This window comes from Marmota monax, unplaced genomic scaffold (genome assembly GCF_021218885.2).
Source record: "Marmota monax isolate L192 unplaced genomic scaffold, Marmota_monax_Labrador192_F-V1.1 WCK01_AAM20220418_F8-fsc00001, whole genome shotgun sequence".
Lineage (NCBI taxonomy): Eukaryota > Metazoa > Chordata > Mammalia > Rodentia > Sciuridae > Marmota > Marmota monax.
Genome location: NW_026693777.1, coordinates 46,584,844 through 46,610,766, shown reverse-complemented (window position 1 = coordinate 46,610,766; position 25,923 = coordinate 46,584,844). Strand labels below are relative to the sequence as shown.

Genomic DNA, 25,923 nt, shown 5'->3' with positions numbered 1-25,923 from the left:
CATTATCATATAAATATTCATTTTAAAGAAGTTATTTTCCAAATTTAGACTAAAATATTTTCATACCTATTCATCCTTCACTATTTCCAACTTACTCAACTTTTCCATAGAATTTTGTCCTATTCTGTTGATTACTTTTAATTAATTATTTAATTAATTATTATAGTTAAATAATTAAAGGTATAATTAAATACTTTTAATTATTTAACTATAATTGTCATAGTTATATATGACAATAGAATATATTACAATTATAAAAACATGGAATATAAATTGTTCTAATTCAGTCCCCAGTATTTCCCCTTCCCTGCCCTCCTCCCCCTCGTTCCCTTCCCTTTACCGATCTTTCCTGCTTTTTACTTGTAGGTTTTTTTTTTTAAATTAGTGTCTTGTGGATGAGATAATGGTGAGATTCACTGTGGTATATTTTCTCTAAACTCTAGCACTTGTCTGTCCTCAAGACAGACTTTAGATACCAATTATTTAGAATTCTAACAGAAAGCACTAGACCCTCTTTTTTTGTCATGATACTTGAAATTCTTTACCAAGTGCCTAAAATTCTGCCATTAAAAATACTTACTTAATATGGACTATATGCTAGCTACTAGTATTGTCAATGATCAATTTTCTGAATTTCATAATTTAGTACTGTGCTTAGGTAAGAGAATACCTGGTTCTTAGGAGATACTTGCTAGTATAAGGAATAAGAATTACAGTGTTGCAATTTAATATAAAGTGGTTCAGCAAAAATAAATGAATAATAGTTACCTATATACATGCAAAAAATCATATGGGATGGGTGTGGAGGAGAGAGACCAAGAAAATGTGGCAAAATCTTAATAATTGCTGAGTCTAGATGGAAAATATATGGGAATTTATCATTCACATGTACAACTTTTTTGTAAGTTTGAATGTGTGTGTGTGTGTGTGTGTAGTGTGCTAGAAATTAAAACCAGGGCTTCACACATGCTAGGTAAGTACTCTACCACTAAGGTATATCCCAGCCCTAAATTTGAATTATTTTTAAAATAAAAAGATTTTAAAAATAAAGTGTGTTATCTTAGCTCAGTGGTTTTCTGCCCTAGCCACACATTAGAATCACCTGAGAGCTTTTAGAAGCTACAACTGCCTCACTGGGTATGGTGACACATGCCTGTAATCCCAGTAGCTTCAGAGGCTGAGACAGGAGGATTGCAAGTTGAAAGCCAGCTTTAGCAACTTAGCAAGGCCTAGTCTAAAAAAAAAAAAAAATATGCTGGGAATGTGGCTCAGTGGTAAATCTCCTCTGGGTTCAATCCACAGTACTAAAAAATTTTAAATATATGCATGTCATATATGCCAATGCTTTATTAATATTATCAATAATATTATTTCTCCCATTAGACAAATGGGACCACCAGCTTTTGCCTTACCAAAAAAAAAAATCTTTTTGTAATTTTAGAAGGATAACAATGCAGGTCCTAAAAAGTCCTCTCAAAACTTCTAGCTGTAGAAAACAAAACAAATTTAGATGGGGATTTCTAAGGAAAGAAAAATAAGGACATTTCATTGAGAGTACTGCTGAGATCAATGATACTAAGAACTTTAGACTTGGAAGGAACAAACTGAAGGATGAGTATATTGGAGATCAAGATAAAAAGTGCTGCTATTAAAATTGTAAGCAAGACTGATGAAAAAGGATATAGTCAAAAGTAGATGGAAATACTAAAATATATTTCAACACAAAAAAACAAATGTCCTTCAACATAGATAAACAGAAAAAGGGATTGAGAAAGGAAGAAAACATGTCTGAGATTCATTAGACTAAAAAGTATGCGGAGAAAATTTAATACAAAATTATAAACTAATTCAGATCATTTCATTCTTTTTTCTTTAAGTCTCTGGAGGAAGTTTTTAAGATTACAGTAAAAATTTCTAAAAGAGAAAGGAAATGAAAATTATCAAAAGATAACAGAAAGAAAAAGAGGCACGTTGTGAAAATTAATCAACCTAGAGTCACTATGCTGGAAAATAATGATATCATGATAGTATACCTGGGCATATTTTAAAGGGTTACCAAGCACCACAAACTCAAGTTGCAGTTTGCTCCAGTACCAAGAACATGATGGTCACTAGAGGAGAGTGGCTTCTGTGTTGTAGAAGACTCCAGAGAAGTAGAAGGTCATCTTGAAAGGCTCCGGTGAAATCCATTTAGGACACTGAGAATGGAATTCAGTTTGAGAACCCTACTTTTCATTATTACAGAGTTCCCCATAATTGGGAAGAGAATCCAGTGAGACTGGTAAACTATTTCAATACTTCTTTAATATTCTCTGAATTTATACAATAGTATGACTAATTCTGTGGATGTAAGATATGTAATGGTTCTTTATTCTCTCCACCATCATTAAGGCAGGGACAAAAGTAGGGATAAAGTTTCTCTGTGAAAATGCAACTGAAGGTATAAATGTGGGTCAAGGTCTTAGCATTGTAGAAGGACACCTGCCCTCCTTCATAATCTAGGTAAATGCCCACCTTGTTGAGATTGTCAGTAAGTTTCAGACTGCAAGAAGGCAAATCCAAAGCCTTTAGATCCGTTTGATTCCTTAGTCTTAAAAGCCAGAATCCTTGCTCAGGAGTTAGAGGACAGCTGCCCTTCCGAATGATGGATTCTCTTGCAACTCCAACTGTCCATTTTGTCTTCTTTGCCACTTCTACTTCCCAGTACCACTTTCCAGATGTAAAGCCTTTTGAGCCAAGTACAGCCACACTTGAGTCAAATCTCTCTGGATCATCAGGCATTACCTGCTTAATGTCACCATGCCACACACTCGTCCGGTTTTTGGATAGCACCAGATTTGGGTGAGCTGTTTTAGGGTCCAGAGTTAATGGAGATAGGCCTAGTAAGAAAATAAGACAAAGCAGGGTGTGGGGGGAAAAGGGAGTGAATGCAAATTCCCATAGTAAAAGACATATTTACATAGACACCAGAACTTTATTCCCCATGTCCATGAACTCCTAGCAGGCAATATTTTACATACTCCTTAATGTTTGGGTATCCATGTTGCTATTTCTATACATTTTTATATTTAGAGTAAAAATTAGGCTTTACTCTCAAGCAATTTATGTTTTACTATAGGAAATAATACAAATAATGTAAATTTATATTGATAAATACAAAAAATTCAAATGCCAAATGGGTAAAAATTTGATATAGTTGTCCTAGGAAAGCTTTGTAAGGAGAATAAGTATTTTACTTGTGATATAATGTGTACGAAATGTAGGATATTTTGAGTAAGCAAAGGCAGATAAAAAGGAGTTAAATATAGTTGCTCATGCAACAGAGAAGTAAGAGCTTACCTGTAAGTGAGAGACAGATAAAACTGAGCTGTAAATGAGGTTAGAGGTCAGTGGTAGAAACTTTATATTTGACTTAACATATATGAAACATCTGATATCTGGAATGGTTTATGCCACGGCTACTCTGAATGTGGTCCACAAATTGTGTGGTTACCAGTCTGGGACAAGGTAATACCTATATTGAGAGTGAATTTTAAGAAACTTTCATTAGCCAATCTGACAGTAATTTTATGTCACTTGAACCTAATTATTATAAAATTGATCTTGTACTTTGTTACCATTTTTTAATTTCACAATTTCAGGTAATTAATTTATATTGTATCCTACAGAAATATCACTCCATGATAAGAGTGGAGATTTTAAAAATACATGAAAGGTAAAAAAAATTCATCTCATAGGAGTAGAGTTGAATAATGGTCACTAGAGACTAGGAATGGTAGTGGAGAGAATGGGTAGAGTGAGGCTGGATAACAGGTCCCAAAGAACCATTAGATAGGAGGAATTCATCCTACTGTTCAATAGCACAGCAAGGTAACTATAAGCTACAACAATTTTTTATATATTTCAAAATAACTAGAAGAGTTTAAAGGTTCCTGACACAGAAAGTATAAATGTCTGAGGAGACAGATATATGAATTACCTTGATTTGATCATAAACATTGTGTACATGTATAGAATTATCATACTGTACCTACTATATATGTACAATTAAAAATTAAATGTCAAGGGGGCTGGAGTTGTAGCTCAGTGGTAAAAGCGCTTGCCTCACATGTGTGAGGCATTGGGTTTGATCCTCAGCACCACATAAAAATAAATAAAGATACTGTGTGTTCATCTACAACTAAATAAATATTTTTAAAAAATAAAATAAAAAATTAAATATCAATTAAATTTTTGAAAATAATTTTTAAAAGCTGGCTATTCAACACTAATGGCTTAACAAGTATTGGTTTAGACAAATCACAGGACAGCAGTTTTTATTTTAAAAAAATTCTAAATGAAGAGGGGTTGGAAGCAGATCAGTAAGAAGATGACACAAATTCCAGATGTAAGACAACTGGACCTTGGCATGAAATTTGATAAAGGAAACATAATAGATATATATATTTGTTGTTGGATTTATTTGTCCTTAAAAGTGAGATCAGTTGTTGGGTGCAGTGGTGCACGCCTACAATCTCAGCAGCTTGGGAGGCTGAGGCAGGAGGATTGCGATTTCAAAGCCAGCCTCAGCAAAAGCAAGGCGCTAATTTGGAGACCCTGTCTCCAAATAAAATACAAAATAGGGCTAGGGATTTGGCTCAGTGATCAAATGCCCCTGAGTTCAATCCCCAGTACCAAAAAGAAAAAGAAAAAAAAAGTGAGATCAGTTAAGTGCAACTCCTTGTTACCAAAAAAGCCTGAGTCTTTTCCATTATCCCAAGGACTTCTCCTTCCAATAAGAGACTTTGAAGTGTTAAAAATCCTGAATTTTTCCATATAGGCTGATTCCCCTTTCCCTCATACATCCCCATGCACTTTGGGTTATTAATCTTTCTAATGTGAAGACTAGAATTTCTTTGGAAGTTACCAGAAAGACCTCTTACCAACCTTTTAAAATCCCAACCTGTTCATCACTAAGCCTCTGACACTTCCAGCTAGTTCACAGCCTGCATTGACTCTGAAGACTCCTGGGAGTCAGCTCTATGTCCTCTTTCCTTCTCATGCCATATTCACTCTAATAGCAAGTTCTGTCATCTCCACCTTCAAAATATATTTTGAGCCTAAACACTGCTGACTACTTCCATAAACACATTAGCCTAGAACTACTACAATAGCTTTTTACTCTTCTAATTCTATTCTTGCCCATATGCAACCTATTTTGCTCACAACATGAATGCAGTTATATTCAACATACTCCTAGGCTTCCTGTCACACCTGAGGTGAAATCCATAGTCCTTACAAAGATGATAAAAGACACATGATTTACCCACATCTCTGACTTCATCTCCACCATGTTTCCTCTTGTTTTTTCTATGATCAAACCACCCTTGCCTTTTGGCAGTTCCTTGAATATTTCAAACTCATTTCTACTTTAGGATCTTTACACCTTCTTTCTTCTATTGTCCCAGAATACTCTTTCTCCCCACATGGTTCACTTCACATTATTCAGGCCTCTATTCATAAAAAGGCAATAAAACATTGATAATAATCTATCATAGGTGTTATAGGTAAAGATAGAGGTGTTCCTCTAGATAGGGCAGAGGGGTAGGAGGGGAAAGGAGGGGGCAGGGGTTAGCAATGATGGTGGAATGTGATGGACATCATTATCCAAAGTACATGTATGAAGACATGAATTGGTGTGAACATACTTTATATACAGAGATATGAAAAATTGTATTCTATATGTTAAATAAGAATTGTGATGCATTCTTCTGTCATGTATTTAAAAAATAAAAGCAATTAAAAATATAGGGTGTTCCTTGCAAATTTTATAAATTTTCTATACATTTGGAAATTTTCCCAATACAATGTAGGAAGAAGGGAACTACCTTCTCAAAGATGTTTTCTCTGTTCATTCTGAAACAGGATGTTCACCTATCCATTATTGTTTATGCACTTATCCTGCTTTTTATTTTCTCATGAAAAAATTATTTATTGAGTGTACCCTGGTTTATTTTCTTCACAGTGGTTATCATTGTGTGAAATTATTTACTAGCTCATTGTCCATCTCTGTCACTAGAATGTAACCTTTGGGAAGGCAGAGACTTCATCTGTTTTACTTCCTCATTTATGTTTAAACTTTGACACTGTTCTTAGGTGTTCAAGTAACTGTTTATTAAATGAATAAATGAACTTTGATCAAAATTCTATTTGAAGCACAAGCCTGTAATCCCAGTGGCTGGGGAGGCTGAGGCAGGAGGATCATGAGTTCAAAGCCAGCCTCAGCAAATGTGAGGTGCTAAGCAATTCAGTGAGACCCTATCTCTAAATAAAAAAAAAAAAATACAAAATAGGACTGAGGATATGGCTCAATGGTCGAGTGCCCCAGAATTTAATCCCCAGTACCCGCCCCCCCAAAAAAATTCCATTTGGAAACTTAACACCAACTAATTCTACCATGTCTTTGTAATCATGTTATCCTTAGCTAACATGAAGAATGTAAACACCCCTCTGATGATTGGTCTTCTCCTGACTCTTATCCTATTATGCTGTGCTTTGCTTCCCCTCCTTTCACATATCTTCTCAGTGCTCTCACCGAACTCTTTCTACTCTGCCCTTTGGAACTCTTTCCTTAACTAACTTTCTTATAACCTCAATTTATAGAATTCTCTCATCATCTCTTTGCTTTAATAGAAACTTGATGGTTCTTCCCCCCCAAAAAATACAGCTTTCACAGCACTATTCATTCTTTAAATCAGGTGCCATAGATCCAGTAGCCACCATGGCCATTTCTAGACTACTACTTTATTGTTCATCCTCATGTAAAAATCACTCTTCATTGTAGATTATTGTCATTCTATTTTTACAACCCTCTGTTTGATGCTATTATAAACAAACTTCCTGGAACTCCCTGAACTTTGGGTCAATTTTACTTCTCTACCCCAAATCCAGCCTATATCTCTTGGATATAGCCACCACTCTTCCATCTTTGAAAGTTCTTGACTTAACTCCTAGGGACTCACTTCATTCTACTTCAGCTATCCATATCAGTGATCAAATTTCACATCATGTAGTCATTGGGATCAATTCCTTCTCTAAATTTTAAATTCAGATATTCCAATCTTTTATTTCTTGAGCTTTCTCACCCTCATCTCTCCTTATAACCCATCACTTAATTTCATGAACCTCTCTAGTTCCTTTTTTCTCATGGCATCCTAAACTATGCTTTCTGGCATAAAATCCTCTCTGAACAGCTCAGCTTTGGTTGCTTTATTGCCTATAACCTTAATACTTTTTATCTTCTTCTGCTCCTGTAGCATCCACTATGCAACTCTTCAACCCTGGATCTATCCTGCCATTCAAATTCACATCCCAGCTTCTGACTACTACAGGAGAAAAATCACAAGAGTATGCATACAGAAACTACTACAAACTCATTATTTTCACTCAGAGCATGACCATCAATACTGCCTAGAAACCCTTTATTTACCAAATCAAATCCTCTCTGATTTTTTAAAATATATTTTTTATGTAGTCGGACACAATACCTTTGTTTTATTTATTTATTTTTATGTGGTGCTGAGGATCGAACCCAGGGCTCCGCGTGTGCTAGGCGAGCAGAGCACTCTACTGCTGAGCCACAATCCCAGCCCCTCCTCTCTGATTCTTTACAAAAGCAATTTCAAATCTTTAACTCCATCCTCAAACCTTCTATTCTTCCACTTATCCCCTCCCAGGCAAAGTCTTCATCTTCTACTTCACAGAGAAGTACATCTTTTAAGAATCCCTCTGTCTTTCCCATTCAAACAGAAAAGCCCCTGACAAAATTGTCTGCTTCTACCATTTTTATCTCTTCTCCTATCCCAGAAGAAACTGAGGAAGGTCAATACCTCTCTCTGCCTTAACTCTCACTCAATATTCCCTATTTCCACCTATTATGTCCTTTCTTGTACCCTTGATTTTTGTCTTTCTACAAGGATACTCCTCCTTAGCATGTTTTAAAAATACTCTTTGGAGCTGGGGATGTAGCTCAGTGATAGAGTACTTCCAAGGCATGTGTGGATACCCTAGGATCAATCCCAAGCACCCCACTACACACCATACATATGCAAAAAAAAAAAAAGAAAAAAAAACTTTTACACTGCTATACTCACCTTCCCTTAGTCAAACTTCTCATGAGTGATCACTACTGGCTCGTTTCCAACTCACTCCTTAATAACACAATTTCTACCCATTTCCACTCTTGAAATTGTCCATATCCAAGTCTCTGATAGTTGATTCAAACATTTATTTTTCCAATTACTTTCTTAATTATTGTCTCTGAATTTGGCTTAATGACCACTCACTTCTCCTTAACATTCTTTCCATAGATTCCATGTTAACCTTGTTTTGTGATTTTCCTTTTATTTCTCCTGCTAGAACTCCTCAGCCTCTTTGACGGATTTCACTGCCCTTCATCTGTTGGTGTTTTCTATTAAGAACTCCATTCTTAAATGTATATGTTCTTTCTTTCCTTGTTTAAAGTATATTTTACCAAGGCCTGACCACAGTTACCATAGGAAAAAAAGTCTCCCACTCTGTATAAGGGAAGAATATATAAATGAATAAAGCATTATAATAAGATTGTAATAAGCCAGGCATGATGGGCTGTAATAATCCCAGCCACTCAGGAGGCTGAGGCAGGATGATCCCAAGTTTGAGGCCAGTCTCAGCAATTTGGTAAGTTCCCATCTCAAAATAAAATTTAAAAGAGCTGAGGATGTAACTCAGTAATAGAGCACTTGCCTAGAATGTGCAAGGCTCTGGGTTCCATCCCAAATAAATAAGTAAATAAATGGTCATGTTTTAAATATATCCCATTTTATTTTCTTAGATGAAAAAGTAAAAATCAGTTTTCACTTTAAACGATTGCTAAAAATGAGGTCTGACTTTGCAGGGCAAAGCGTACAAGAAGAAATCACTGTTATATCAAGGCAGCTAGAATTTGCTGGACAGAGTAACATAGAAGAGGGAACTACACAGAGACCTTTGAATATCCCTCAAAGATACAGCTGAGTACTGGTCTGCACTTGTATAGGGTGTAAAAAGAATCTCTCAAAATCAATAGGCTGAACAATTTCTGAAGCTCACACAAGATTGAGAATGGTTTTCAGTCTTGCAAGCCAGAATGGGAAAATAAGAGTACTCAGAGGGGAGTTACCATAGAAAATGAGCTAAATTAGCCCTAGATGAAAGACTGTTCTTGAACCATTCTATCAAAGTTTAAATAAAGCCTTAAAAGGAACAAAAAGATTTCATGTAACTTGACTATACGCCAGAATTAAATCCAATATAACCTAAAGAACTACTTAAAAAAAACGGCAAAACTTCAATATAAAATTCATAATATTTGGCATCCAAAGCATCCAGAAGAGATAAGACTCCCATTCAGCATAATTCCAAATAACTTATGTAGATTCTTCACCCTCAAGGAGGGGAAAGCATAATTATTCACTCCTTAAGTGTGGGCTACACATAGTGACTGCCTTCCATTGTGTACAGTATGGAAGGAAGAAAAGAAAGTAACTTTATAGTGAAGAAACCTGCCAAACACTTACTCAGCCATGTGCAGTCATAAATCCTATTGACAGTGTGTGTGCTAGATATGAAGTGAGGAAAATGACACTTTTACTGCTGTTGTCTTTTTCACAATAACTCAGAACCTGTCTGATTTATCATAAGAAAAAAACCATTAAGTAAAAGCAATAGTGTGGCATCCTACAAAACATACACCCAGTACTCCTCAAAAAAAAAAAAAAAAAAGTCTGAGAAACTGTCACTTCCAAAAAGAAGCCTAAAGAAACATAACACCTACATATAGTGTAGCATCTTAGATGGAAACCTGAAACAAAAAATAACATTAGGTAAAAACTAAGGAAGTTGCGGGCTGGGGTTGTAGCTCAGCAGTAGAGCGCTTACCTAGCACGTGCGAGGCCCTGGGTTCGATCCTCAGCACCACATAAAAATAAAAACAAAATAAAGGTATTGTGTACAACTAAAAAATAAATGTTTAAAAAAAACTAAGGAAGTCTAAAGAAACTGGATTTTAGTTAGTAAAAACATATTGATTTTGGTTCATTAGTTATAAAAATACATATCATTAAATGTAAGGGGGTAATAATATAGGAAAGAGGGAAGGAGTATGTGAGAACTCTACTACCATCTTAATTTTTCTATAAAATTTACACATCTAAATGTGTTCTAAAACTAAACCCCATTAAAAATAAAAATAATTAGTGGCCATGGAAAGCAGCAGGAAAATATAACCCACAGTTAGGAGAAAAATCAAGCAATAAAAACAGGCCCAGAACTGATGACAATATAGAATTAGTAGACAAGGACATTGAAGTGTGTAAATATCTTCTATTTGCCTGAGAATGTAGAGGAAAGCAGGAACATGGTGAGGAGAGAAAACAGAGGTATTAAAAGACCTAAATGAAATTTGTAGAAATTAAATGAAATATATATAAGAAAGAAATATCCTGTTCAGCATAAACTAATTAGGCATGCAGAAGAAAGGACAAAAGAATTTGAATAGGAATAAAGAAAACATTGAAAATGAAGCATAAGAAGAAAAAGGCCTAAAAAATAATGAGCATTGATGACATGAGGCAATTTGACAACATTAAATTTCTAATATAGGTAAAATTACAATTTTCTTTAGGAAAAAAGGGGTGTGGTAAAAAATATTTGAAGAAGCTGGGCATAGTGGTGTACACCTATAGTCCCAGCTATTTGGGAGGCTGAACTAGGAGAATCATTTGATCCCAGGAGTTTGAGGCTAGTTTAGGCAACATAGTGAATCCCCATTTCAAAAAAGGAGGAGGAAGAGAAAAAAAAATAGTGGGTATTATTTCATTATTTGATGAAAACTATGAACTCATAGATCATAGAAAACTATGAACTCAAGAGTCTCAATGAACAACAAGAAGAATAAATAAAAGAAAAATCACACCTTGAGCTGGGTGTGATGGCACACTCCTATAATCCCAGCAACTCAGGAGACTGAGGCAGGAAAATGGAAAGTTCAAAGCCAGCCTCAGCAACTTAGTGAGGCACTTAGCAACTCAGTCTCTAAATAAAATACAAAAAAGGGCTGAGGATATGGCTCAGTGGTTAAGTTCCCCTGGGTTCAATCCCGGGTACCAAAAAAAAAGAAAAGAAAAGAAAGAAAGAAAATGAAAATCACACCTTGAGAATCAAATTGGCAAAAGAAGGTGACAAAAAGAAAATCACAAAGGTAGCAAAAAAATAAATAAATAAAGCCCATACCAAAAAATGAAGATAAGAATGACAATTAGACATCTAATCAGAAACTATGCAAGTCAGAAAACAGAGTGACATCCTTAAAGTATTGAAAAAGAAATTCATCAACCCTGTTCCAGGGAAAATATTTTTGCAAACTTATAGTAAAATAAGGACTTTTTTCAGACAGAAGCTGAGATAATTCAGCTTTACAATGCAGCATACTTGCATTATAAAAATTATTAAAGGAAGTAGAAGGAAAGATGTAGCAGATGGAAATTTGTCTCTACCCAAAGAAATGAAGCAGAAATTATAAATACGTAAATATAAAAAACATTTCTTCAGGGCTAGGGCTATAGCTCAGTGACAGAGCACTTGTCTGGCATGTGTTAAGCACTGGGTTCAATCCTTAGCACCACGTAAAAATAAATAAAATAAAGGCATTCTGTCCATCTACTACAAGTACAAAAAAAAATTTTGAAGACATTTCTTCATTTTTTTATCTTTTTAAAATGTAATTGGAGATGAAGCCCAGTTAAAGCACTCGCCCAGAATGCCCAAAGTTCTGAGTTTGATCCCCAGTGCTACAAAAAAAAAAAAAAAAAGTTAACTATTTATAGAAAAAAAAGTCAATGTAGGTGGAATCTGGAACATATAGAAATAAAAAATATGTGAAAAATGATAGCAGAAAGAATAAAGAATGGAAAAGTAGAATGCAAAAAGTGTAATGGAATAAGTTAAAGATGTATACTGTAGGGCTGGGGATGTGGCTCAAGCGGTAGCGCGCTCGCCTGGCGTGCGTGCGGCCCGGGTTCGATCCTCAGCACCACATACAAACAAAGGTGTTGTGTCCGCCGAAAACTAAGAAATAAATAAATACTAAAATTCTCTAAAAAAAAAAAAATAGATGTATACTGTAAAATTCTAAAGAAATTTATATATTAAAAAACAAAGAAGTACAAATAATAAACCAATAAGATGATGAAAAGGAAAAATAAAAGGCACTCCATCCCAAAGAAGGCATGTCTAAAGAACAAAAGATAGGTGGTAGATTTAAACAAAAATCATATGAATTACATTAAATGTAAATACTCAAAACACTTAAAGTAAAAGGGAGAGATTGTCAAATTGAATTTTAAAAAGCAAACTTAACTGCATGTAGCTACCTAAAACATACTTAAGAATGTAAAAAACAGAAATAAGTTAAAAGGAGAATGTAAAAAACAGAAATAAGTTAAAAGGATGGAAAAAGAAATAAAATAAATAAATCTAAATAAATTTTTTTAAAAGGCTGGGGATGTTGCTCACTGGTTAAGCGCCCCTTATTAAATGCATATATATATGCATTTACATGAATGACAAAGAAGCACATGAAAAAAATGCTCAATAGAATTGCTCATTAGAGATATACACATTAAAAACACAATGAGATACTATACTTCCAATAAAATAGTTAAAATGAAAAAGATTGACAATATCAAGTTTTGGCAAAGATGTAAAGATACTGGAACTCTCATCTATTGCAGGTGGGAATGTGAAATGGTGCTGCCATTTCAGAAAAAAAAAATATTTGGTAGTTTCTTATAAAATTAATCATACACTTAACACATACCCAGAAATCCCACAACAAGGTACTTACCCCAAAGAAAATAAAATACAAATGTTTGTAAACATATTCACACAACTTTATTCATAGTATCCCCAAACTGGAAACTACCCAAATGTCCATCGGTTGATGAATAATTAAGCAAATTGTAATATATCAAAAAAAAAACACAATTATTGACACATGCAAGAACATAAATGTCAGAAAGCATTATGCTAAGTGCAAAAAATAAGATGCATAAGTGATTTCACTTATATGAAAAATTAGAAAAAGATACATTTAAGGTGAATAAAGCAGATAAGTGAATATTGGGTTGATGGTTATAAGGAAGAAATTGATTGCAAAATGGCATGTGGAAACTTTTTTGAGGTGAGAGAGATTTTCTATATTTTGATTATGGTGATATTTATAAAAGTGCATATGTTTGTCAAAACTCATCAAATTGTACTCTGAGTGTAATGTATGTAAAATTGGTGAATTTTCTCTGTGTTAATTTTACTGCAATAAAGTTGATTTTTTTCAATGTCAATTACCTGGAAAAATTAACAGGGATAGATTTGTGATTTTAATGAAATTAATAACTAAAAACAAAATAATAATGTCTCTATATAAATCCTATTAAAACTTCATTTCTATAAAGTTTTTTTTTTATTTGGAACACTATTTAATGTACTTGAAATGCCATTTGTGTATTTCTATCCTGCTCAATCCTTTGATATCTTCAGGAATAAAAGAAACCTAGTCTCCTTCAGACACATTTATTAAAATTATCTGTTTTCTTCTGAAGCACTGAATATCTCTATACAATCTTCTAAAATGTTATACTCTATATTATGAACATCAAACACAAGAGGACTTGTAAAGACCCTATGTAAATACAACAAATATGCAAAGAAAACCTCCTCCTTTAGGGCAAAGAAACCTGATTTAGCAAAACAAGGTAAAATTTTGTCGCCACATATGATAGACCACTTACCTATTTACCAGTTCAAAATCATACATCCTTATATCATAGCAACAGAAGAAATTCAGTCAATACCAGCTAGCTTTCTATTGGCTAATTCCACCCTTCCTCCTGCCTCAGACTAAAGAACTAATTAGAGCCAAAGAGGTTCCACAATTGAACCATACATTAGGAGCCCTAGGAACCAATAGTTCCTAACCACTGATACCTGGAGTGAGAGTGGACTGCATTTCTCTCCACATCATGTACTGGAGAGGACCTTTGAAATGGCCTGGGTTCAGCTTTCTGGAGATAAGTTCTCTTGGTGCCAGCGCCCTTGTTCCTTGCTCCAAACTGTGAGAGACAAAAATCATTTATTCTTAGACATTCTATAAGGACTAAAGAAAAGTAGAAAGAGTACCATAGGGAAACACTTACCTATCCAAGAGATTTGAGATGTCCTAAAAGAAGAAAGGAGAAAGAGAAGTCAAATGCTCATTTATCACCTCCAAAAATTTCTGCAATATTCCGACTATCACCAAAATTTGATCATCAATATTGGGGTCCTGGCCGTGATTGTGGCTCAGTGGTAGAGCGCTTGCCTTGCATGCATGAGGCACTGGGTTCGTTTCCCGGGCACCACATAAAAAATAAATGAATAAACAAATACATAAAAGTATTAAAAAAATATTGGGGTTCTGTGCAGATGGTCCCCAACTCAGCTCCAAGGATTCCTTTCATCCTCCAATGCTTTTTTCTGTTCTGCATTCCCAATCTAACCCAGGATAAACTGCCCTTTCCTTGCTCTAATTTTCTAGAATTCTTTTTTTTTAAAGAGAGAGAGAGAGAGAGAATTTTTTTTTTTAATATTTATTTTTTTAGTTTTCGGCGGACACAACATCTTTGTTTGTATGTGGTGCTGAGGATCGAACCTGGGCCGCACGCATGCCAGGCGAACGTGCTACCGCTTGAGCCACATCCCCAGCCCTATTTTTAATCATATATATGCAGTGCTGAGAATTGAATCCAGTGCCTCATGCAGGCTAGGCAAGCGCTCCACCACTGAATCACAACCCTAGCCCTATTAATTGGATTTTATTCCCTTGTTTTGGAGCATGAAACTAAAGCTTCCTGCTGAGCATAAAGCAAAAGTAGACTCCTGCTTTTCTCTCAGAGAATCTTAAAAGCACTACAGTAGTCTGTTTTGTTTTCCCTTGATCATGAAAAGCCACAACTGCAACCTTCACAACCCTCTTCCACCCTCTTAAATGTACCCATAATGGGGTTGTTATGGAGTCTCACTTTGAGGAAATCGAAGGAGTTCCGCTGTTCCAGCCGTGTCTGAATGCTCACCAACATATCTTTGGCAAGTAGACACTGCTCCTGAAGCTGGTTCAGATTCATCTCCATCTCTTCATTCAAGGCTTTTCCCTCTTCCCGGAGGTCACTTAGAAGGTCCTTTTCTTTGCTGTGCAGGAACTGATGCAGCTTTAGAAACTCCAAGGACACATGTTGCTGCAGATGTATCTTGTTTTCCTGGAAACCTCCATTATCATCACCATGGTTATTACTGAGACTAGCACTTGGGGATGGGGACCCACACCAACACTAGCACAACTTGGGGAAATACCACTGCAGAAAAATGCATATAAATGGCTGCTGAGTGTCAACATTTCAGCCCTACTCAAAGGAGCCTTTTAGGAGACTTACTCCTTTTTTTCCTGGTCAGTTTAATAGGTCAGGATGAAATAGCCAAAAGTGGTCTCTCGGTTCTCATTGCAATGATGGGATGGTGAGTATTTGGGAATTAGTCAAACATTATAGAATGAATAAGAATACCTTCTTTATTGGTAAAACAATATCTACCAAGTAGTGTTATTAGACCGAGACCATTAGAGGCCCGTAAGAACTCTCCTTATCTAGAAACCAGAACTGAGGAGATGCCACTCCTGCTGCCAAGACAATGTAGAAGAAACAGGATATGAGCAATGTGTGAAGCACTGAAATTAACAACCACCACTCTCGTACTTCTTTTCTTGGGTGATTTCAACCTCTTCACAGGTGAACCAACCATCTGACATACTGATTTCTCAGTTCCTCACCCTCCTCATTTCTAATGATTTATAGCTTTATCTACTTATTCCCATAGTCACACCTAGAATCTTTTCATTCCCAGCAATTGCACCATCTCCAAAATAACTTTTTATACTCCAAACTCACTTACTCAGGTACCCCTATTGCAACAGCTATTGAATCTCATTAAAACTTTGTATTCAAAAAAAAAAACTTTGTATTCAGCAACACCTCCATTACTGTTCATAAATTTCTATTTTCATGTGCCCTCTTATCCAACTTAGACTCTATGTCTATCATTATTGCACTTTTTTGTGATACTAGGAATTGAACCCAGGTGGACTCTACCACCAAGCTATTTCCCCAGCCCTTTTTATTTTGAGACAAATCTTGCTAAGTTTCTGAGACTGGCCTCAAACTTGGAGTCCTGCCTCAACCTCCTGAGTAGATGGGATTACAGGAGCATGCCACTGCATCTGGCCATCATTATTGCACTCTTAAAATAGTCTTAACTCCCTCTCTCTCTTCTAGCTCACACTTTTCCAGTTTCCTTTTTACCTTTCTCATCACCATTTTTCAGTCTTATTGATTCCACTTCCTCTAACCAAGTCTTAGAATTACTTGATATTCTGTCCAAGGTTCATTCACCTTCCCATTCTACACTTTCTTTCTAGGCAACATCCTTTCCCACCTGTGGAAAATGCTGACATCTAATGATGACATCTCCAAAATAAACCAGCTTCTGAGCTCCAGATTCCTATATCCATCTGCCTATTTGATATCTCCATTCACCCCTCACATCTAATCAATCACCACAGATACTTTTGTCTCCAAATAAACATGCTCAAGCTGTTCATTTCTCTGCATCTTCGCTGCCTTTATAGTCCAAGTCACTTCCATCATTCTCTGGGACCACTGCCTTCTTCTAACTATTGTCGTTGTCATTGCCCCTTTCCAATCCATTCTCCTTGCAGCTATCAAAGATATTTCAAAATAAGTTGAAATCATGTCCTGTTTAAAATCCTTTAACGTCTTCTCATTATTCAGAAGATGAAGTTTAAAATACTTAACATTATCTACACAGTGTCAGTTTTCCAGTTCTATACCCCAAGTGCCATTTAGTGTATAGATTTTATATACATATAAAATATATACATTTGCACTTATGCAGCTGAAGTTACCAGGGTGTATTCTAGTTCTATCTCATAACACTCTACCCTGCTTCTCACCTTGTAAGCAGCAATAGCATCCTTCTGCATGGCTTTCAGAGACTGAAGATCCTTCAGGGTTGTTTCCAGTTGACTCTGATGGACGGCAAGCTCATCCTAGGAACACCAAACAGAATTAACCTATACCAGCTTGAGAGATGAAAGGCCATAAGGATATTCCCAAAACCTTAGTGGGCTGGGGAAAAGCAAGCTCTTGCTGCAAATCTCTTTCCCTTCACCTGTAGCATAGTTCCTGTCTCTTTCAATAATTGTGAATAAAATTACAAGCAGCAGAAAAACTTAGTTTTGCTTTCTTATTAGCTAGTCATGGAGATTTGAAGTAGATAATAGAACTCCCCATTTTTTCACTCTATTTGCACTGTTCTCACCATCTATATTTTTACTTACATTGTTAGAACATTTGTTTATTCCTTCTGCCCATCCAAAGCCAAATTATTTCCCAGTTAAAGTCATGTCCTTTTCTTTTACAATACATCTCCTATATCAGCTTTCTCTAATCCCTTCGGAAATTCTAAACATTTAAGAATTACAAATGTGACAAAATTTAACTATCTATAGTAGACTTTCTTATATTTCTTCTGTTGTTATATTAATCTTAAAATTGACCAAATTTCAAACCTTCTATAACAAGAGTAATATCTTATACACTCACATTCTATACAGCATGTGACTGAGGGAGTCAGCCAGAATTCCTCAACTGTTTCTTTCCTATAAGCAGTAACTTTACAGAAAGAACTTTACAAAACACGAGCTTTCTCATTATTATTTAAATAAAGAGATGAAGTTGGAAGACAGAAGCAGTCCTACAAAAGATTTTTCCTAGCTTTCCTAAGAGATTGCTCAAGGCCAAGGCCCACACACCGTAAAGAAACGAACAGCATCAGAGATTTGCAGGAATTCCTTAGACTGCTCCGGAGATAACCATGCATCCTTACATTGAAAGCAGATCAACTTCCCATCTGGCTTACTGAACAGTTTCAGGTTCTCTCCATGCTCTGGGCACTGTGGATGGCCTTTGAGTAGTGGAAGCTTCTTAATCTTTTCCACCAGCTTCTCCAGCACAAGGTTAAATGTACAGTTGCTATATTGACATAGCATCTTACACTCAGGACAGAAGGTTTCCTTTGCTTGCAGCTTCCAAAAGTTTTGGATACAGATTTGGCAGAAGTTGTGACCACAGCTTAGCATCAGTGGATCACAGAACCAGTCGTTACAAAGTGGACAGTGTAGCTCCATAGTAATGTCTTGTATCACCACTTTAGAGGGTAGATGGGTGAGTGAATCATTCACTTCAACATAGTTGCCTGGATCGATGTTAGAAGAGGGTCTGGAGGATACCTTCAGGAAAAAACAACTTAAATGAGTTACTCTTTCTTGTTGCTCACTTCAGCACTCCAGGGTAGTGGGTTCCATTCCAAAAGGAACTAAGAATTCATACAACTAGAGTAAAGGCACCATAATCTGTCCTTTGAAAAATTATCTAATAAACTCAGTGTTTTCTAACATAGTTCATAGCACTGTTTAATCCATTTTGTGCCATCATCCTCATATATGGAACACTATGAAAATTTAAGCAGAGTATATAATGTACAATATAATTATAGAACATGATTTAAATATAGTAAATAATATACAATATAATCATTACAATAATAATTATAATGATTATAATAAAATAATACTAATATTATAACATGTATTAGTTCTAGAATTTGATTTGCAACTTATTTTAATGTGCCTGTATCAATTTTGTTGATATATTTACTTGGGATGTAATGGGTTAAGCTTTAATAGAGAACCAAGGCAGAGGAAGAAAGAGTACTCAATTAAAGGAATGTATTTTGTTGTATATCCTTCTGTCCACTCACTTTCCCCATTTATCAGTTGAAAGCTTTACTTTCAACTTCTATTCTATTAGTTATTACCCTTACTTTTGTTTTCTAGAAATCAAATAGAAAGAATTGGAAGACCAATTAGATTCCTCAATCAGTGGCGTGATATCAACAGTTCAGACCCTCCCATACTCCTTTTTAAAAACACATTACACAAATATAAATACAGAAAGATGCAAAATCATAAATGCATAGATTATTGACTTTTCACAAAATGAATACATCTGTGTAACCATTACCCAGATTAAAAAAATAGAACATTATTAGTATCCCAGGAGCTCCTATATACCTTCCTATTCACCCTCCTTACCAAAGTTAACACCTTTCCAGACTTCCAACACTATTCATTAATTTTGTCTGTCTTTGTACTTTACATAAATGCAACCACAGAATATGTACTTTTTTGTTTCTGGATTCTTTTGTTCAGCATTACATTTGTGAGATTTATCCCCATTATATATAATTTTAACTCATTCTCATTGCTATATAGTATTCCACTACAATTAATATGCCATAATTTACTTCTCCATTTTGTTGTTGACAAGACTTTGGGGTAGTTACCAGTTCAGGCTAATAATAAAAAGTGTTGTTAATAGCAATCTTGTTCATGCACTTTACTGATTATCTGTATATATTTCTCTTGAGTATATTACTGGGAGTGATTTATAGGATTGGAATATGTTCAGCTTAGTAGATATTGACAAATTGTTATAGATAATATTCATCTTAGCTATGAATGTGGCTTTAATCTCTTTGCTGATAACTGTATATTGAATCTATTTTCCTATGATTATTGTCCATTTGATTCTGCTCTTTTTATGAAGTGCCTGTTAAAGGAATCTATTTTATTGTTGAGCTATCTTTTTGTTTATTCACAGAAATTCTTCACAGTTCTAGATATGAATTTTTTCTCAAATGCATATATAGCAAATATCTATTTCCACTCAGTTGCTTTTTGGCTTTATTAATTATATCTTTTATTGAACAAAAATTCTTAATTCTCCTTAAACTTTATTTTTAAATATGACACAAATACAACATAAAAGATACATGAATTAATAATAGGTAAATACAAAAGGAGAAAGAACCTTGCTGGCTAGGAGCCAAGCATGATGATGTATGCTTATACCCCAGCAACTTGGGAGCCTCAGCAATTTAGTGGGGCCCTACACAACTTCACAAGACCCTGTCTCAAAATAAAAATTAAAAGGGCTGGGATATAGCTCAGTAAAGTGCCCCTGGGCTCACTTCCCAGTACCAAAAAAAAAGAAGTTGGTTCTTTGTAGAATTGGCAGGGGATCCACAAAATTGAAGAACTAGATTGATGAATAAAAAAAATATATTTGAATCACTAAAATCTGAAATGATTTTGTAAGAAATAAAAAATGGTTTATCAGAGATTATTATGAACAGTGGTATACCAGCAAATTTAGTAGCCTAGATGAAATGGAAAAGTTTCTAGAAACACAACAACTAACTCCAGAACTGACTCAATAAGAGAGAAAATCTCAGCAGATCAGATGGCTTCACTGATAAATCCCACCAAACATTTAACAATTTAATACCAATCCATCTCAAACTCTTCCAAAAAATAGGAGGGAGCATTTATTTTAAATGACAAAGAAAGTTCAGAATCAAAGCAGCTAGAAAACATCTATTCAGTGAGATGGATGGATGAGCAAATTCACTGAAGTTTATTATTAGACAGAGACTTGGAGAGACCCAGAAATTCTAGTCTTTGAGCAGTGCTGAATCTAGTGGTGGTAGCAGCACCAAAGCAAAACAGAGGAAGAGGTAACACAAAGGGAAAGAGAAAGAGACATTGTGCACAAATTAGGCATGGAAATAGTTGTAGAACAGAAAGGCAATCTGAACTTAACTGATCCAGGAGCAGCATGGCAGGATGTTGCTTGAGAAGTGTTCTGCATTTCTCAATTTATAAGCAGAGAGAGCTGTGCTCAGGGAGCCATTTTGCTAAAGTCATGTCTGAATTTGTTGCCTTAGGAATCCTAGATATTGCCTCAAATATTGTCATACTTAGATAGCTTTTACAATGATGACATATGTTCCTACTATCCCTAGTATTTCTAGTGTTTTGAACATGAAAGGTTTCTGTATTTTGTCAGATGTTTTCTCTGCATCAATTGATATAATCATATGATTCTTCATATTTATTAATTTCCGTATGTTGAGCCAACCTTGCATCCCTGGAATGAACCCCACTTGATCTTGGTGCACTATTTTTTAAATATGTTTTTGTATGAGATTTGCCAGAATTTTTATGAGAATTTTTGCATCAATGTTCATCAGGAATATTGGTCTGAAATTTTATTTCCTTGAGGTGTCTCTACCTGATTTTGGTATCGGGATGATACTAGCTTCATAGAATGAATTTGGAAGGGTTCCTTCCTTTTCTATTTCATGGAATAATTTGAGTAGTATTGGTATTAATTTTTCTTTGTAGGTTTTGTAGAACTCAGCTGTAGAACTCAGGACTTTTCTTGGTTGGTAGGCTTTTCATGGTGTCTTCTATTTCCTTGCTTGAAATTGATCTGTTTAAATTGTGGATATCCTCTTGACTCAGTTTGGGTTGATCATATGCCTCTAGAAATTTTTCAGTGTCTGAGGTTTTCTATTTTACTGCAGTATAAATTTTCAAAATAGTTTCTAATTGTCTTTTTTATTTCAATATCGTCTGTCATGATATTTCCTTTTTCATCACATCATTCTAAATGGAGAAAAATTGGAAGCATTCCCTCTAAAAACTGGAACAATACAGGGAAGCCCTCTTTCATCACTTCTATTCAACATAGTCCTTGAAACCCAGAGCAATTAGACAGATTTAAAAAAATTAAAGCGATACAAATAGGAAAAGAAGAACTCAAACTATCATTATTTGCTGATGACATGATTCCATACTTAGAGGATCCAAAAAACTCCACCAGAAAACTTCTAGAATTAATTAATGAATTCAGCAAAGTAGCAGGATATAAAAGCAATATCCATAAATCAAATGCATTTCTATATATCACAGATGAATTCTCTGAAAGAGAAATTAGGAAAACTCTCGCCATTCACAATAGCCTCAAAAAAATAAAATACTTGGGAATCAACTTAACAAAAGAGATGAAGACCTGTACGAAGAAAACTACAGAACACTAAAGAAAGAAACTGAAAAAAAGACCTCAGAAGATGGCAAGATCTCCTATGCTCTTGGATAGGCAAAATTAATATTGTCAAAATGGCCATACTATCAAAAGCGTTATACAGATTCAATACGATTCCAATTAAAATCCCAACATCATTCCTTATAGAAATAGAAAAAGCAATCATGAAATTCATTTGGAAAAATAAAAGACCCAGAAAAGCAATCCTTATCAAGAAGAGTGAAACAGGAGTCATCACAATACTAGACGTTAAACTATACTACAAAGCTATAGTAACAAAAAACGGCATAGTATTGGCACCAAAATAGACTTGTAGACCAATGGTACAGAATAGAAGACACAGAGACAAACCCACATAAATACAGTTACCTCATACTAGACAAAGGCACCAAAAACATACAGTGGAGAAAAGATAGCCTCTTCAACAAATGGTGCTGGAAGAATTGGAAATCCATATGCAGCAAAGTGAAAATAAACCCATATCTCTCATCATGCACAAAACTCAACTCAAAGTGGATCAAGGACCTAGGAATTAGTCCAGAGACCCTGAGCCTAATAGAGGAAAAAGTAGGCCCCATTATGTTGTATTGGGTCCCAACTTCCTTAACAAGACTCCTAAAGCTCAAAAAATAAAATCAAGAATTAATAAATGGGACGAACTCAAACTAAAAAGCTTCTTCTAAGCAAAAGAAACAATTAATGAGGTGAACAGAGAGCCTACATTTTTGGAGCAAATTTTTGCCACACACATGTCAGATAGAGCACTAATCTCCAGGATATATAAAGAACTCAAAAAACTTAACACCAAAAAAACCAAACAAACAACCCAACCAACAAATGGACTAAGGAACTGAACAGACACTTCTCAAAAAATAAATATACTTGATCAACAAATATATGAAAAAATGTTCAACATCTCTAGTAATTAGAGAAATACAAATCAAAACTACTCTAAGGTTTCATCTCATACCAGTGAGAATGGCAGCTATCAAGAATACAGACAACAATAAGAAATTTTTAAAAAAAGAATACAGACAATAATAAATGTTGGCAAGGATGTGGGGGAAAAGGCACACTCATATATTGCTGGTGGGACTGCAAATTGGTGCAACCAATCTGGAAAGCAGTATGGAAATTCCTTAGAGAACTTGGAATGGAACCACCATTTGACCCAGCTATCTCACTCCTCAGTCTATACCCAGAGGACTTAAAATCAGCATACTGTAGTAATGCAGCCACATCAATATTCATAGCAGCTCAATTCACAATAGCTAAACTGTGGAAGCAACCTAGATGCCCTTCAATAGACGAATGTATAAGGAAACTGTAGTAAATATACACAATGGAATATTATGTGGCATTAAAAGAGAATAAAATTATGGCATTTGTAGGTAAATGGATGGAGCTGGAGAATAAGCCAATCCCAAAAAACCAAAGGCCGAACGTTCTCTTGGATAAGTGGATGCTGATCCATAACAGAGAGCAGGAAGGCATGGGAAAAATGGAGGAACTTTGATTGGGCAAAGGTGAGGGAGGGTAAGGAGGGTGCATGGGGGCAGGAAAGACGGTGAAATGAGATGGACATTATTACCCTAGGTACATGTATGACTGCACATATGGTATGATGCTACATCATGTACAACCATAGAAATGTAAAGTTGTGCTGCAATTGTGTACAATGAATCAAAATAAATTCTTCTGTCATATATACCTTGTTAAAATAAATTAATTAACTTTAAAAAATATTGCCATGCTGTCTCTGCTGATGTCTACCTTGTAACCTAGTGTGGCCCTAGTAGAATGCTGTTGAAGTTGGCACAGAGAAGATTATATGCAGTGAGATTGGATTAGAGATACAGAAGGGAGTGCAGCTCAGAGGCTGAGACTGGAGAGTCACAAGTTTGAGACTAGCCTGGGCAACACAGCAAGACCCCCCCTCTCAAATTTTTTTGGGGGGTACAGGGATTGAATCCAGGGGCACTCAACCACTAAGCCACATCCCCAGCCTATTTTGTATTTTATTCAGAGACAGAGTCTCACATCTCTGTTGCTGAGACTGGCTTTGAACTCGTGATCCTACTGTCTCCCAAGCTGCTGGAATTACAGGCGTGCACCACAGCACCCTGTGTCCATCTCAAATTTTAAAAATACACAAATGATCAGGCATGGTGGCACACACCTATAATCCCAGGGACTCAGAAGGGTGAAACAGGAGGATTGCAAGTTTAAGGCCAGAGTCAGAAACTTAGTGGGGATCCAAGCAATTCAGTGATAACTTGTCTCAAAAACTAAAAAGGACTGGGGATGGAAGAAGGTGGCAGGGCAGTGGCCACAGATGGTCCTGCCCTGCTGAGTGTCTCCCCAAGGGATGAATCCAAAAAAGAGACACCTATCGGACAGACTTTGAGAGTTCTTGAAATCATGAATCCTGTTTATAGCCCTGGATTATCTGGGGTTATCAATGCAAATGCCAAAGAAATTGTTTATCCAACTGGTTTCCCCATGAGCTATGCAGCTGCAGCCCCTGCCTATTCTCTACCTTGGAGGGAATCCTACCTTCCAAACAGGTTACACTCCTGGCACATCTTTCAAAGTGTCCTGTCCCCCAACAGCTGGGCCGTGCCACCATACTCTTCTTCTTCTGACCCTGTGGGAAGTGCCCACCCCCAGCAAAACCCTTGCACAGCAAGGCATGTACTACACACAGCCACTTATGCAACACCTCCTCACGTCATCCTTCACACCCTGGTGGTGCAGCCCAACGTAATGCAGCTATAGTGTACCCTGATCCCATCCCTCCTCCTAGAGGCAATGGGGTCACATGGGCATGGTTCCTGGGATCATGATGACCATGTCAGCAGGTACCCTGCTGACTGTTCACCCCCCAACTCCTTTTGCTCCTTGCCCAGTCACTGTGCCCACATACCAGGTCCCAGGAATACCCACCTACAGCTATGTGCCCCCTCAATGGTGATCACTCTGCAAATAAATATTTGTGATGGAGCTGTGCAGTCACATCACTGCTGGTGCTGCAGACCTTTTGCCTCCAACCAGGACTTTCTTCTTAATGCTAGGGACAAGCTAAGCTGTCCTGGCCCAGCAGCTCCCAGCGTTGTTAGTCTCTAGCTAACTCCAAAGGTTGGTCTTAAAGCAAATCCTGTTTTGTGGACTGCCTGGCAATTTTTTAGCTAACTGTAGTGATAAAAAGGCAGTATTAATCTATTCTGAATTGTTTCTAGTTGAATACATGTTTAAAAAGAAAAAACAAATGCAAAAACAAAGCTTGCTCACTCTATCTGCAAAACCATCTTATGCAAAACCCAAAGGAAAGGAAATATTGTACAACTGTATTACTAATGCACTGTTGTGTGCAAAGTAAAAAAAAAAAAAAAGACTAGGGATGTAGTTCAGTGGTAAATTGCCCCTGGGTTAAATCCCTTTTGCCCTCAAAATAAATAAAAAATACAAATGGACTAGAATAAAACTATTTCAAATAAATGCATTTGAATAATCTGTGGAAAGTGCTGTAAGCAAGGAGACTCCTCATTATTAAGATATGAATTTTCTTTTTTAAAAGAGTCATGAAATAAATGGGATAAAAATTTTGAAAAATAGACAAAGTACTTGAATAGATATTTTATCTAAAGAAGATAAAACAATTGGTCAACATATAATTGAAAAGATGCTCAAGGGCTGGGATAGTGGCTCAGTGGCAGAATGCTTGCTCAAATGTGTGAGGCACTGGGTTTGA

At 35.9% G+C, this 25,923-nt stretch overlaps 1 protein-coding gene and 1 pseudogene across 1 annotated transcript in view; one reads left to right on the top strand and one right to left on the bottom strand.

The window, feature by feature from the left end:
• Positions 1 to 2,208: 2,208 nt before the first annotated feature.
• Positions 2,209 to 25,923, bottom strand: part of Trim69 (tripartite motif containing 69) — a 33,265-nt gene continuing 9,550 nt past the window's right edge. The window contains exons 2-7 of the mRNA XM_046461188.2: positions 17,975 to 18,451; positions 17,114 to 17,209; positions 15,114 to 15,347; positions 14,250 to 14,272; positions 14,041 to 14,165; positions 2,209 to 2,879 (exon numbers count right to left, since the gene is read on the bottom strand). Coding sequence (XP_046317144.1) covers positions 2,335 to 2,879; positions 14,041 to 14,165; positions 14,250 to 14,272; positions 15,114 to 15,347; positions 17,114 to 17,209; positions 17,975 to 18,451 — 1,500 coding nt within the window. The 3' untranslated portion in view covers positions 2,209 to 2,334. The remainder of the gene's footprint in view (positions 2,880 to 14,040; positions 14,166 to 14,249; positions 14,273 to 15,113; positions 15,348 to 17,113; positions 17,210 to 17,974; positions 18,452 to 25,923) is intronic.
• Positions 24,594 to 25,146, top strand: LOC124104325 (myelin-associated neurite-outgrowth inhibitor-like; annotated as a pseudogene).